The sequence below is a fragment of the Capsicum annuum genome, chromosome 7, assembly GCF_002878395.1.
Source record: "Capsicum annuum cultivar UCD-10X-F1 chromosome 7, UCD10Xv1.1, whole genome shotgun sequence".
Lineage (NCBI taxonomy): Eukaryota > Viridiplantae > Streptophyta > Magnoliopsida > Solanales > Solanaceae > Capsicum > Capsicum annuum.
This window is the reverse complement of record NC_061117.1, coordinates 187,154,750-187,170,904: the sequence shown is the minus strand read 5'-3', so window position 1 is coordinate 187,170,904 and position 16,155 is coordinate 187,154,750. Positions and strand designations below refer to the sequence as shown.

The following is a 16,155-nucleotide window of genomic DNA, read 5'->3' as shown; positions in this document are numbered from 1 at the left end:
TAACCATTAACATTTCTTATATAATTGATGTATGATATACTATTATACGTTAATAACATGTATGATGTTCAAGTAACATCAGTGACTTTTAACTGACCGTATGTACTGATTTTTGATTAAACAACATTAGAAATGGCACATTCATGTAACAAAATTTGTGAAAATTTAAATAGCATTTTCATTATGTGTTATGTGTATAGGTATGATTATACATTAGAGTGTATTTATGATATAAATTATTTTTTTTATAAAATACTCATATTTGCTTACCAATAATACATTTAATGACTGATACATTAACTAATCATTAAATGTAAAGTTCCTTAACAGTATGTTTATAATATACGATGTAGCATTATACTTTATAAATATGTATGCTGTTAAATATTTTCATTGTTTTCAATTAAGTCAAGAACGTGTGACAACATGTATGATGTTATGTAATACATAATTCATAAATCATGAGAGACCTATTCAATATATTATTAATTTATAACAGAATTTACATACTGGTAAAAATACAATGTGTTACATATACAATAACACATTAATATATAATTTGTTGACATACGTTATATATAATATTAGGTAAGGCAAACTCATTAACTATCAAACTATATAGTATCAGTAAAATATGGTGTACGTAATTACAAAACAATTCTTCAAAAGATGAATATGTATAAGAACAAAAAGGATATCCATAAAATGTAAATTAAAATCCAACATCCAAAAAACAATAATTTATGTAACTGGTTAACATCAAATACTTAAAAAACAATTAGACTGTTATAAAAAGGTGCTACTCTAAAGTAACAATTGCACTTTCATCAGTTGATTGGAGATAACTATTCCTTGAATGAGGAGGATCATCGTTATCACTCGTGTAACCTTTGTCTGCCTTTGTCACTTTGTAATGCCATAGTAATGAAGCATAACGTGCACGTTGACTTCCAGCATCAAAATCACATGAATGCACTTGCTGCCCTTCACTTAATATTTCTGCGTATGCAGCCACAAAGAACTCACAATTCCTGATTTGATAATAAAATGAAGGAACAGTACGTTCAATAATTATATCATGATTATACATGTTAAAAAAATAAACAAAAGTCACTTACAAACTATCAGACACTTGTTATAGTATGTTTTGAACGTATTCAACATCAAATGGGTTGTGACTGATAAGACCAGTTTGCTGACCAAGTTTCTCTTTGTACCACTACTAAAAAAATGCCAAAAAACGACGGGCAGCATTGTTTTTTTTAACAAAAGCAACAAAAATTCGTCGCTTTTTTTTGTCTCAAAAAGGGGCGTTTTTTTAAAACGATGGCATGCGTCGCTTTTATTACAACGGACAACATCGCTTTTTGATTAAAAAATTTAGTTACTTTTTTTAGAAAAAGCGACGTGCGTCGGTTTTTTTTCTTCATGAGAAGAACACATGATGAACAAAAAACAACGCATAACGTCATTTTATTGAAGGAAAAATTTAAAAAAAATAAAATAAAATAAACGACATTGTCCATCGTGTTTTGAGAAAAAAAATCATAATGAAGACAAAAAGCGACGTTGGCCGTCGCATTTTGTTCTTCATAATGAAGACAAAAAGCGACGTTGGCCATCGAATTTTATTCTTCATAATGAAGACAAAAAACGATGTTGGCCGTCACATTTTGTTCTTCATAATGAAGAAAAAAAGCGACGTTGACCGTCGTTTTTTTTTAATTTTATTTTAAAAAATTTCAGAAAAGTGACGGACAAAAGGGACCATATCCGTCACTTTTCTGCATTTTGTTTTATGCAAAAATCTAAATTTTTTGCATCCCACCTGCCAACTAAAAATGTAATTCAATATATACAGCCTCATGCAACACACATTTCTAAAATAATCATACAACGCACAACATTATCAAAACATTTAAGCAAATTCAAATCAACAACACTTAAACGATCAAATCCAAAATATAAAACACCTAATAATTAATCCAACAACCACCAAAACACTTAAACAATCCTAAAGTTTTTTCATTGGAGTCTACAGGTGTCCGAGATTTCTTTTTAGTAGTTGACTTCGAACTCTTGTCAGGACAAGGCCAATCACCGTCACCATCGGATGTCATCTGTATGCAAGTTTACATCAAAACATATAAAAATCAAGTTATTAGTTCATATTTCATATGACTGAACTTATTATTTTCAAATTACTAGTACAAATTTCAAGATACTATACTCAAACCATTTGCAAATATCTCATTGACATTTTATTTCACTATACTTAACCATTTTCAAATAACTAATAGACATTTCAAGTAACTACACTTAACCATTTTCAAGTCACTACTACACGTTTAAGTCACTATACTTAACCATTTTCAAATAACTAATTCCCATGACAAGTCACCACACTTAGAATATTTTCAAGGTACTAGTACACATTTCAAATCACTACACTTAACTATTTTCAATTAACTAAATCACATTTCAAGTCAATATAATTAATCATTTTCAAGTGACTATACTTTATTATTTTAAAGTTATTAGTACACATTTCAAGTGACTACACTTAACCATTTTCAAGCATCAAGTTCACAATTTCAAGTAACTACACTTGACCGTTTTTAAGTCACAAACTCACAATTTCAAGTAACTACACTTAATTATTTTCAAGTCACTACAATTAATAATTTTCAAATAACTTATTCATTAGTACACACTCAAATCATTTCCAAATAGCTATTTAACATTTCAAGTCACTATACTTAAGCATTTTCAAGTAACTACACTTAACCATTTTCAAGTCACTAGTACACATTTCAAGTCACTACACTTAACCATTTTCAAATAACTAATTCACGTTTCAAGTCACTACACTTAACCATTTTCAAATAATAAATTCACATTTCAAGTTACTATACTTAACCATTTTCAAGTAACTACTTTACATTTAAAATACATATACTTAACTGTTTTCAATTCATTACACTTAATCATTCATTTAAAGTCACTATACTTAACCACTTTCAAGTAACTAATTCACATTCCAAGTAGTTATACTTAACAATTTTCAAGTCACTTGTAACCGTTTTCAAGTCACAAGTTTTCAATTTCAAGTAACTACACTAAACCATTTTCAAGTCACTACACTTAATAATTTTCAAATAACTTATTCACATTTCAAGTCACTACACTCTAACCATTTTCAAAGAGCTAATTGACATTTCAAGTCACTATACTTAACCATTTTCAAGTCATGTACTAGCATTTCAAGTCACTACACTTAACTATTTTCAATTAACTAATTCATATTTCTAAGTCACTATACTTAACTATTTTCAAATCACTAGTACACATTTCAAGTCACTACACTTAACCATTTTCAAATAACTAATTCACATTACAAGTCACTATACGTATCCACTTTTAAGTAACTAAAGTTAATCATTTTCAAGTCACTAGTACACATTTCAAGTCACTATACTTAATCATTTTTAAGTCACAAGTTCTCAATTTCAAGTAACTACACTTAATCATTTTCAAGTTACTACACTTAATAATTTTCAAACAACTTATTCACATTTCAAGTCACTACACTCAAATCATTTTCAAATAGCTAATTAACATTTCAAGTCACTATACTTAAACATTTTCAAGTAACACTTCACTATTTTCAAGTCACTAGTACACATGTCAAGTCATTAAACTTAAACCATTTTGACAACTGTGTAGAAATAATCGACAGTGTATATAACATTGATCACCTCTGCAAAAAATTGTATTTAATTCGTCATTAGGTTAGCGGGAAAAATAAGTTGTACATCCCTGTTACTCTTAGCTTTGCATCTGTTTTTTTTTCTCTGTACATTCATGAATTGATAGTTAGTTAATTAGTTGAAACTCTAATTCGTAGACCATTTGGTGCCTCAACTCTTGGAAACTTCATCAGTTTATCTCCTCCTACTTCTTCCCATTCGCGTAAACCATAACACAGCTACATTTAGTAACATATCGATACGCAAAATATTAATAAGATTTGTGTATATGTTAAAGTATATATATTAGTTACCTGTACTTTGTTACGAAGTAATGAAGAAATGTAGAAATTTCAACTACACCAAGCTCTTTTCCAGGACATTGTCTAGTACCACCTCCAAATACTAAGAACGAATTTTGGTGTTCCAGGCTCTTATCCTATAATTAGAAGCATAATTATTCGTTAACTTCAATTTAATTATCAAATTTAAGCACTTTTTTTGTTCTTAATTCAACAAGACTAACCATCCATCTCCATGGATTGAATGTATATGGATCAGGATAACTCCTTGGATCGTAATTCAACTCCCTCGTGTATATGTATATTCTCCAGCCTTTAGGAATGACGTACCCTAAAAAAACACACAAACAAATAATAATAATAATTAGACCAACTATACATGTACTTCTTTTCTAAGACAGACTTTTAAAGCATCTACTTAGAAGATAATAAAAGGCAAACAAACTTGCAAGTAAGGGAGCCAGAGAAAGAGAGAGCGGAGCTAAAGGATCAGAATGAATCTGCTGCAGCAGAAGAGCACAAATCGATTTATCATTTTAGGTTTGTTTTCCTATTAGTGTCACATGAAGCATTGGTAAGGGTGATGTGATGGTGGATTTTCTTGAAAGTAAGAAGTGAAAATAACATTTTCTTATCTTTCTTGAAAGTATTGAGAAATCAAACCGGACAAATCGCAGATAAGTTCATCACCGGTGTCCAGATTTCGCTGTTCTTGGGGTCCCTTTCGGCCAAAAATGGCGGAACGGTTGATTTGTTGTTGCTATTTCACTGGCGGCAGTGATGGTTGCTGCTCGGAGAACAAGAACGGAGAGGGAAGCGGCAATGACCAGCCGGAGCTGGTGATCTAGTTGCTGCTGGTGGCGGTTCTCGACGGAAGGAAAAGAGAGAGAGGTGCGCTGATGGGTTCTGCCTTTTGGTGGCGGTTTTCGGCAAATCCTCGCCGGTTGAGCACCGGCTGAAGGTGGTTGCTGGTAACGTGGCGGCACTTGGCTGTAGGGCGGCGTCGAGAGAAGAGAAGGAGGGAGGCAGTGGTGCGGCGCTCATTTTTGCCGGATCTGGGCGGGTTCGTTGACGGGTGAGGACACCAGCAGGTAGGTGATTGACTAGAATTATAATAAACTGAATAAAATTAAATAGAAGGTGGCTAGAATTTAAATGAATAGTGAACTTGAATTGAATTAGGCTACTATGTAATAATGACAAACAAAATAATAAGGCGTATGTGAAATTATATAAATTATCGATATTGATAATAATAAAGATAATGCATTTATAAATTGTGAGTGTGTATATTTACGAAAAATAACTTAATAAATATTAATAAAATTACATAAAATGTTGTATTGGAACTAATAAATCATAAAAATAATACCAAAAATTAATAAAATAATTATAAATTCTGAATGTGATACGCCAAAAATATGTATTTAATATAAGAATAATGTGTACAAAAATATTAATAATTTAAATCAAATAATTTTGAGAAAATAACAGCCTAAAAATAGTCTCGGGAGGTCAAAATTAGGTGTGAACATCAGTCGTTGAATCAATTTTGATCAACGGCTGAGATTAAAATTACTTTAAAATAGGTCAAAAATGGAATTGATATCAATTTGGTTAAAATTGACATTAATTGTGTACAAGATGGCTAAAAAATAAACACATTGAGAAATTGAATTGAATTAGGCCCGCTATTTTAATAAATGTGATAATGATGAAAAAAATAATAAGACAACAATATCAAAATAAAATAAGCATGTAAAAATTAATGTTATATAAAATTATCGATAGTAGTAATAATGAAGACAATGCATTTGTAAATTGTGAGTGTGCACATTTACGTAAAAATAAATAAATATTAATAAAAATTATGTAAAATATCGAATTTGAATTAATAAATTGTGAAAAATGAAAATTTAATAAATGTGGAAATGCCGAGAAAAATAGTAAGACTTCGATATTAATATAAACTAAGCATGTAAGAATTAATGTTACGTAAAATTACTATATAAAATATCAGTCTGGGAGGAGTATCGTGAGGTCAAAATTGGGTGTCAACACAATTAAACTGATTTAGTCCCACAAATTAGGTCTGAGAAGGGTACAGTGTACGTAGAATTTCTCGAAAACCTATTCAAGTTTGAAAATTCTTGTAAAATAAAACACATCATGTAGGATTTTTGTTGCAATTAAGATTTTTTTTGTTGTTAATTAGTTGCTACTATTTATATTTTATGTATATTTTTTTATTGGTTAAACCAAAAATCGAACCGTTAAGGACTAAAAATTGATAAACTAAAAACCGATAAAAAATACCTTATTGATTTGATTATTGGTTTAACTTATTTAAAAATCGATAACCGATACACCAAATCGATAATATATAAAATCAAATCGAACCAACCGATGCACACCCCTAATTTCAAGAAAAAATAGTGAAAATTGATATTAATATTGACCGTTGATCAAATATGATGAACGGTTGAGATTAAAATTAAGGAGATGAGTCAAATTGAGATTAGAAATTGGATTAAAAAAGATTGAATTGGAGATTTCAATTACGTTAATACAACATATTAATATGATGAATTATCGGTTAATTGACTACATTATTATAACTTCAATGGTGTATTATTACCTCGATCATATGATGTTAACGTATTATTCAAAATATTTGGATATATAGATTCAGTTAGCTAGCTTTTAACTACTATATACATCACTATACGAGAGATACGTATTTATATATTGTTTAATTTATTAGCTTACATTATTATATTATAACTTCAACAATATATTATTACCTTGATCAATCGATCGTATGTTATCAATGTATTCAATATATATAGTTGATTGGCTATAAAATTCACAAGATGTACGAGATACATCACATACACATGTAAATTACCTCGTAATACATACAATGATAAATTATCGTTCAATTTAACTTATATTATTATATTATAACTTCAACAGTATATTATTTTTTTAATCAATCGATCGTATGATATCAACAATATATAATTGAATACATTTAATTTTTTTAAATATAAAAATTATTTATTTAATAGTAAATTAAAAATATCAAATATCGACGGACAGTGTCGTTTTCATAAAGTTAATTATTATTTAGTTTAACAAAAGTGACTTTGTCCGTCGCTTTTTGTAAGAAATAAAGAAAAATTAAAAATATTTACAAATTGTGACAGACAACGTCGCTTTTCTAGAATTAATATTTTAAAAAATAAAAATTATAGCGAAGTTGTCCGTCTCTTTTAATAAAAATAAATAAAAATAAAAATTTAATTTAAAAAACGACGGACAACGTCGCTTTTCAAAAAATTAATTTTTATTTAGTTTTTAAAAAAGCGACGTTGTCCGTCGCTTTTTGTAAAAAGAAAAAAAAATTATAAAGTGCGACAGACAGCGTTGTTTTCTAGAATTAATATTTTAAAAAATAAAAATTATAGAGACGTTGTCGTCGCTTTTAATATAAATAAATAAAAATAAAAATAAAATTAAAAAAGTGACAACGTCGCTTTTCAAAAAATTATTTTTTATACAAAAGTGTCGCTTTTCGTCGCTCTTTTGTAATATTAAAAAAGAATTAAAATAATTATAAATTGTGACGGACAAGGTCGCTTTTCTAGAATTAATATTATTTTAAAATAAAAATTATAGCGACACTGTCCGTCGCTTTTTATAAAATATACAAAAATAAAAATTAAATTTAAAAAGCGACAGACAATGTCGCTTTTCAAAAAAATAATTTTTATTTAATTTTAACAAAAGTGACATTGTCTACCGCTTTTTGTGAAAAATTAAATAAATTAAAAATAATTACAAATTGTGACAGACAGCGTTGCATTTCTAGAATTGATATTTAAAAAATCAAATTTATAGTGACGTTGTCCGTCACTTTTAATAAAGATAAATAAAAATAAAAATTAAATCTAAAAATCGCCGGACTACGTCGCTTTTCAACAACTAATTATTATTATTTGTAAATAAATTACGACGCTATCCGTCACATTTATTTAAAAAAATATAAATTATTTTTTAATTAGTTGGCACTATAATCCGCGAAAAAAGCGACGGATATTAAGACGTTTGCCGTAGATTTTAATAAAAAATTAATAAAAATTAAAATTAAACTAAAAAAGTGACGGACAATGTCGCTTTTCTCGTCGCTTTTTAAAGCGACACAGTTTGTCACTTTTTTTGCATTGCTTTTTATCCTTTATTTACTGGTGTACGCTTCCAGTGTTGACCAGTCAGTTCGATCTGTTTTTTCAAAAAAATTACTGTCTGACAAGTAATTAGGCAGCATCACTGCTAACTTTTGTATTTCGTTTGGTGGTTCACTTTTTTTTTTTACTTGACAATGAGTCATACACACGTATAACTCTCTCCTTCAACACAATTACATCCAATATCCAGTGAAATTCTTTGTCACAGTTAACAAAAACATATACCTCATCAACCATATGCCATGGTAATCCAGCAGGAATACAAAATCCATTAATTGTATTTGTAATAGCGTCTTCATTCTTAGCCACATTATAAGATTCTGCATAGTCTTCTTGCGTGGATATCTGATCTGTTTGAACCACTGGATAATATCGATTATATGTCTTCTCGATATATGTTTTAACGAAGTAGCTGGTTGTTGTATATTTATAATTATCACACTGCTGCAGCTTCGATTTCTTTCTCAAGTGATAGAATATCACACCTAAGTGCTACATGTTAAAAAGGGTAAAATATGTAAAACAGTGAAAGAAAACAACATATTCTTTATTTTTTATTACGTATTGGACAATCATATTAATGTATGAATAATTGCCACTACATGTATAATAAGTAATTATACATCATTTTCTATGTATGATATAATATTCTAGTGCTTGTTGTAATAATAAATGTATTTTTTTTAACCTATTTAAACATGCATGATATCGTGTTAATGATTAGTTTCTAAAAATAACAAGTGCTACGTGGTATTATACTTAAGATTTTGCTTCATGTTGGATATATGATAAAAAAAGATGTTACATGTATGAAAATGTATTATACATAGCTATTAATGAATGAAACACACAGTGATTGTATTAGTTCTACTTACTACAATATGCTATATAATTCTAACTGTTATACATCTTTCCAATTTCAGTAATAGTACTACAGATAACACTTCATAATTATACATCATATTAAAATGTTTGATGCTAGTTTTTATAGCATATTCTAATAGTAACACAAGCTTCAAAGAGTTACATGTATTATACGGCATTATAGTGAAGTTTCCAACAGTAACCACATTTATGATATGGAACTAATTTAGTTTAATTTAACTCATCGTTCCAGCATGTTTTGCGTTGCGACATTAAGTAGAATTAATTCTTTAACTGTGTATGTGCAACTATAAAGTCCAACTGAGAATAACCTAAATTTAGAGCATATTTAAGATAGTGATTGTCCGTTTGTTTCCTGCAAAATTAACAGGGATTAAACATCACAAAAAACTATGCTGTCGTAGTATTCTCGAAAATTAAAAAAAGTTTTGAAATTACTTACTTGCCAGCATGATATTTGAGTAACCCTTCTTCAAGCCACTGAGAGTAATCGAGGATCAATTGGTTAGGCAATTCTTGGTAAATAGTACAACCATCAAAAGCATACATCTGCTTCTCTTCATCATCGGAATTGCCTTCATCCTTAGAACTAGAATCAAATTTTGTAATGTATGGTGACCTAAAAATCCTCGACTTCTTTCAGTTTCTTTTTACAGGTGCTTTTGTGGCTTCACGCTCCCTAACTTGAGCATCCGGAAAATCAGGCGAAAACTGACTGTCGAAAATCGTCCACTGACTTTCGGTTACTATATTTGGTGTACTAATATCCAATGACTTTGTTGTTGTAGGAGTTGATAAACCAAATAATAGTGCATCTACAACGTCTTGAACAGAATTCGTTATTGTGCCACCAACATCATCCTATAGGCAAACATATGAATGTGTTATGTATAAAACAAACTTATGAATGTATAACTTTAAATATGCCTAAATAGCTGGTACATTTATGTAGATAGATTTGGAGTAATAAACCAATATGAGTGACAAGAAAATACCGACAAATCTTTCATATCAGGACTGTGTTGTATTTTCAGTTCTTCATCGCGATATTGTTCTTTATCGTCCATATGCTCGTCCTATATTAAATAACAATCAGCATGTTTGAACACTTAATCAAAGTAATACATAGTTGAATGAAAACAAAATTATACTGGTGATTTGAAATTATTATATGTAAGGCTTGCATATGAATGTATAATATTATTAGTAATGTATAACATATTATTATACATTTAAATTAATGTATAATGAAACTGTAACAGCTCCAATGAATATAGTATTGCATAGCGCATTATACATAATCCATCATACTTGAGTACAATGAGTTCATATCCTTTCACAAAATCATCACCCAATTTTCATAAAGACCAAAATTAGTAGTTCAGAATACGACTTTACAATAAACTCAGAAATCATGGTAGAATAAAGATTTGAAAATTTTGATATTCAGGTGAGAACATTATGATTCTTTTTTAAACAATAACATCTGGTACGTTTATGTAGATAGTTTTGTAGTAATAAACCAACATGACTGACAAAAAAATACTGGCAAATTATCCATCACAGGACTGTACTGCTTTTTTAATTCTTCATCACGACATTCTTCTTTATCATCCATACGCTCATCCTATATTAAATAACAATTAGCATGTGTGAACATTTAATCAATGTAAACAAAGTCGAATTTAGAAAAAATTTATACCGGTGATTTGAAATTATTATCTATAAGGATTGCAGATGAATGTATAAATCTATATATACATATTCTATATATGTATAAGATCAATCACACACATCAAAACACCATTTTTAACACATAACATTTTTACATTTTTAAGGCGATTCAGAAATGTTATTATATAACCAATTGTAAATAGCATATATATGTATGAGGATATTCATAAAGAACATTCATTCTATTGAAGAGACTAGTATTATTAGAAATGTATATTATACATTCAAATGAATATATAATGATACTGTAACAACCCCAACGAAAGCATTTTAACATATTGATATTCAGCTGAGAACGTTATGACCCTTTTTCTAAAAATAACATGTTGTACATTTATATAGACAGAGTTGGAGTAACAAACAAACATGAGTGATAAAAATATACCAACAAATCTTCTATATCAGTACAGTGCGTGTTTTTCGATTCTTCTTCACAATTTTCCTCTTTATCGATCATATTCTCATCCTATATAAAATAACAATGTGCATGTATGAACATTTAATCAAATTAATATAATGGTGAATGAAAAATAGTTTTATAGCAGTGATTCCAATTTGATATCTATTAGGCTTGTGTGTGAATGTATAATTATATTTATACATTTCCTATTTATGTATAATGTCAAGCATACACATCAAAATTCATTCGAAAACATATAACATTTATGTATATCAAAGGTGATTCAGGAATATTATTATATAACTAACATTTACATACGTAATATTAATTCAATATACCTTCTTTTCGCTTTGAACATCAGTTGTTATTGGACATTCAGTATGCGTGTATATACATTCTTGGATCTCTATTTCCAAAGGTTAAAGTACAGATGGTTCATTAATTCTGATTTCAATTACTGGTCCCTTGTCCTCATCTTCATGCTGTATAAAAATTAAAAAAAAATAGGTTTAGAGATGGGAGATATACAGATTTATAGTAACACACCAACATAATTGACAAAAAAATACCGATAAATTATATGGACTGTCATGTTTTTTCAATCCTTCTTCGGGACCTTGTCGTTGATCAACAATTTTTTCCTCCTATATAACATGAATAATACGAATGTATTAGTATTTCATCAAATTAATAGAAATTTGAACGAAATAATATTATATACCGGTGATTCTTTATTTTCTTCTTTCTTCAAAGCTTTAACGACCTCAACAGGTATATTGGATATTAGTGTTTTTAGATCAGCAATCTGTTTATCAACCTTATAACATATGGAAAAAAATATATTAGAAACACCTCATGCTTTTCAAAAGAAAAATTGTTAATAAGAAAGTTAACTTACATTTGTGTTAATGTAAGTCTTTATCGCATTCATATTTAAAGTAGACTTAGAAGTCCCTTCAAGCATTGTGGAAGATGAAGGAACAAACTTGAGTTGATCATGCTCAGGAAACACGTCAATTTCTTCTTGATGACTATGATTAAATTCAAACACACCAATTTCTTCTTTATCTGTTGATTCCTCAATGTTTTTAGAAAACATACCAGACACATGACGTATTGAAGGAGCACGTGTAGATTTCTCTACATCCAGCACCCCTGGACTAACTTTCTAAAACATAACTGTCTTTCTTCTCTTCGATGCTTGTTCAGGTGATAAAGGTGAGGCTAAATCAGCCTTTCTTAAAAATTTCTGTGTTGGTATAGTGCTGAAATCATAAAAGTCTTCAGCTGCAGTGACAATGCGCGGTTGATCTTCATCGACTAGCCTTTTCAATGTTGGAGCAACAGATGTGGAAGCAGCAGATGTTGGATCAAATATCTCAAAATCTTCGGAGAAAGACAAATCTCAAGTACAAACTTCTTCGTTTTTAAGTTATAAATTCTTGTAAGACTACTGAAAAAATGAATTTCAAAATGAAATATTAGTGCTTCGATCAAATGACTTGAAAGTGAAAATAATTAACAGGTTATACAATTACCTTACTAAACATGACAGACATACAAAATTCATACTTAGGCCTAGTACACTCCATAGACCAGTTGAGTATTCTTGGGATGATGTTTCTTCATCGCAAAGCAGCTTTTTTATCTACCTCAGAGCAACACTCAAACATCCAAACATTTAGAACGTATGACATTCCACCCAATGAATATAACTGTTTTGCGACTCAGAAATCCTGCCTCTAGGAGTAGATCAACTTTTCAAATGTAATCTTTCCCCATGAAAAGTGTCTGTACCGACCATCCTCGATCATCTGAAAGTGAGCTAAACTGATGAGTGCTTCGCGATGCTGAGAGTACAGAAATGTATGAACAAAGAATAATATTACCAGGTTCAGAGCATTTTCAGAGTTATCAAAGTTTCCCATCTTCACACGTGTTATCAGTTTTGACCTAGTTATTCCACCTTGTGTGTCAGGAAAATACTTTGACATCAAAGCAAATTTTGCCGATGAAGTATACATATACTCATCAATATCACCGGTGCATTTAAGACCGGTGATAATGGCATATTCAAGCATCATAAATTTTAAGATGTTCCCCTATACCCACACATGAATCTCGTCCTTATTATCTAACTGGATTTCTAGCATAAGAATACATTTTGAAATCTGGCCTATCCAGTTGCACTGAGGCAAGTCGAGAAATATCCCAAATATCATATTTCTAAATGTCCCTAAAACATCTTCTCCGAAATACGTCTTTATGTTTTCACCAAAAGCACGGTTGTATAAGCTATCGATATGCAATGGGTGATCCGGGACTTTGTCAATACAATATTTCATGCCCTGAAAAAATAAACTAAGACTCTAATTACACAACAGTTACACATGTTTGAGGGGAACTTATACAGTTAAATAATAAAATGCAGTAATGTATAATGTTACATACTACACATTTTCACCTTAAAACATGTATGACATATAAGCTTGTCAGAATGTATAATGACACCTTATACAATATTAAGACTTTCTAAATGTATAATACCACATAAAACATAAACTGTCTTTTATACGTAATAAGAACATGCAATATATAACATAAAGAAATATATATCAGAATGTCAATATTATACATTAGTGTTTGAAAATAAGCAATGTATAATGTCAGACTAAACATTTTCACCTTAAACATATATGACATATAAGCTTGCCAGAATGTATAATGACACCTTATACAATATTAAGACTTTATAACTGTATAATACCACAAAAAAGATAAAATGCCTCTTATATGTAATAAGAACTTTCAATGTATAAAATATTGAAATATATATCAGAATACTAATATAATACATTAGTGTACCAAAATAATTAATGTGTTCCAAGAAATTACACATTACTGTTTCAATATAAGTAATGTATAATGTATAATCAATACCTTCGAAAAACGTGATCGACCGAAATCATCAAACTTCTTCTTACTTGGCACTTTTCAACCTGACTTCTTCGATCTAGAACTGGCCGCTTCCTTCAATTTCTTCATTGTTGCCGGGTCGTTTCGATGCTTTGTACGATTCTCTGCGAAATTGGGTTCTTCGTAATCAAATGTACCAGGAACAAACCCAACGGGAATATCTTGTTTTTGAGAATCTAACCGACTAAGTCCTAAAGTAAAGCTAGGACGAGAATCCATTACCAATTTTACACTATATTGATTAAGCATAAGCAACTACAAACCAAGAAAATCAAAAATCTAACTTGTAGTATATGAAGAAAAATGAAAAAATCAAACTAAGAAACTTGAATATACTTGCAAAATACGGTAATTTCATACAAATGAACATACAACCAGAGAATAAACGGAAAAAAAATCCTAAATTGGTAAAGTTGGAAAAAAAAATCAGTAAAATCAATTAAACCTTCAAAACTTACAAATTGGTAACCTCCCAGTACAGGTTACTTGAATTTTGCCGTGGAAAAAGGGTTTCAAAAATGGAGGAGATACCGCGTGTGTAATGGGAGCAGATGGGGAGCAAAATATGGAAGAAATTACCGTGTTTTAGATGTATCAGGTTTATGAGAGAAAAAGTAAAAAAGAGGAGATTTATGTAATTAGTTTGGGATTTGTGTAAATACTTCACCAAATTAATATTTAATGTAATAAGGTAACTTTAGTTTGTGTATATATGTAAATTTTAGTTTTGTTTTTACTTTATTGATTTGAATAAAAGGCTCAACAGCCACCAAAAAGTTATTTAATAAAAAAAGCAATGATAAGTACGTACAAAGGAGTGACAAAGAAGACAGAGTGTCAGAACTATTCAGATGTTCAGGCGACTTTCGTCTATACCGCATCAAATGCGCAGTACTGTGTTGGCATCCCCCAACACTCGTGGACAAGTGGCCAAAAGCCATTGAACACGGTACTACAGGCTCAAAGAACAACATTATCCTAATGACAGAAGGACAACCTCTGTACCCTATAAATAGGTAGCCTTTCTCCTATTGTAAAGGATCGGATTTTGCTCATCCTTACTCCTGGAGTAATAAAATATCTTAGCTTGTTCCTCAAACATTAACGTTTTCTTCCTTAGCTGCTCTTGCTTATTTTGTTGCAAACGCTCGAGTTCGGTCGCTCTCAACCCCCGATTAATACGAAATAACGCTCGAATATGCTATAAGATTCATTTCTAATCTCTACTTGTTTGGTTTATTTACTCTTTCGATAACATCATTTGTTTTCTTGCAAACGTTCGCTACTAATCCGAAGCTAAAATCATAATACGTGCTCTTGACTTATGAACAAATTTAACTGCAACAAAAAGACAACAAACAACAGTACAAAACTTAGTTGCATTAGGCTGGATACAAGTTCTAACACCTGAATCTAGCAGGCAGATGTCAGAATAGATATTACATCTAATTGCAAGTACAGAATTAGTACAATTATTTATAGTCCCATCTCCATGGCATGCCCCCAGCTAATGATTAAAAGATGTTGTTTCAGCTAAACTGTATTATCAATTTAAGCAGCTTTAATTTGGATTAGTTAAACTCCTTAATTAATAATTTTCTTATTGAGGAAAGTTGGATGAAGACTAGTTAATCATTCCTAGAGCGACAGGCTAATTAACAGTTCATTTCGATGCAACATATAGTTTTTTGGCACATGGGGTATCTGTTAAAGGTTAGGCAAAAGCAAAGCACAATTAGAAAGGGCCACCACTACTGTTGCTCGACGGGAATTAATTGATCCCTCTCTTATATGTAGTTCATTTTCATAGACAGGAGTTGGTTAGCCTGCAACAGGACAAGTGGTGCTATTTGTTATGC

General features: G+C 30.1%; 1 protein-coding gene and 1 long non-coding RNA gene across 4 annotated transcripts; both read right to left on the bottom strand.

Moving 5' to 3' along the window:
- Positions 1–1,866: 1,866 nt before the first annotated feature.
- On the bottom strand, positions 1,867–6,841 carry LOC107877225. 3 transcript variants are annotated; one of them, XR_001676259.2, is made up of 4 exons: positions 4,715–5,196; positions 4,276–4,382; positions 4,064–4,188; positions 1,867–2,120 (listed from the first exon to the last, which is right to left on the bottom strand). It is a non-coding gene; the product is annotated as an uncharacterized LOC107877225 (long non-coding RNA). The 3 variants fall into 3 exon arrangements; XR_001676260.2 differs by having other exon boundaries at positions 4,742–5,196; XR_001676258.2 differs by having other exon boundaries at positions 4,276–6,841.
- Positions 6,842–8,412: 1,571 nt separating this feature from the next.
- On the bottom strand, positions 8,413–12,419 carry LOC124885840. Its single transcript, XM_047394085.1, has 10 exons — positions 12,219–12,419; positions 12,042–12,137; positions 11,749–11,802; positions 11,306–11,386; positions 10,733–10,813; positions 10,182–10,262; positions 9,841–10,047; positions 9,629–9,768; positions 9,475–9,541; positions 8,413–8,793 (listed from the first exon to the last, which is right to left on the bottom strand). Exons 1-10 carry the CDS (start codon positions 12,417–12,419, stop codon positions 8,413–8,415), a joined length of 1,389 nt encoding a protein of 462 aa, XP_047250041.1.
- Positions 12,420–16,155: the final 3,736 nt, after the last annotated feature.

What these genes read in the sequence shown, in the direction of transcription:
- LOC124885840 (XM_047394085.1), bottom strand. Translation starts at nt 12,419, where the DNA reads ATGTTTTCTAAAAACATTGAGGAATCAACAGATAAAGAAGAAATTGGT. An exon ending in AGACTTACATTAACACAAAT is followed by an intron (nt 12,138 to 12,218) that starts GTAAGTTAACTT and finishes ATATGTTATAAG; the next exon opens with GTTGATAAACAGATTGCTGA. An exon ending in CTGTGATGGATAATTTGCCA is followed by an intron (nt 10,263 to 10,732) that starts GTATTTTTTTGT and finishes TATTTAATATAG; the next exon opens with GACGAGCATATGGACGATAA.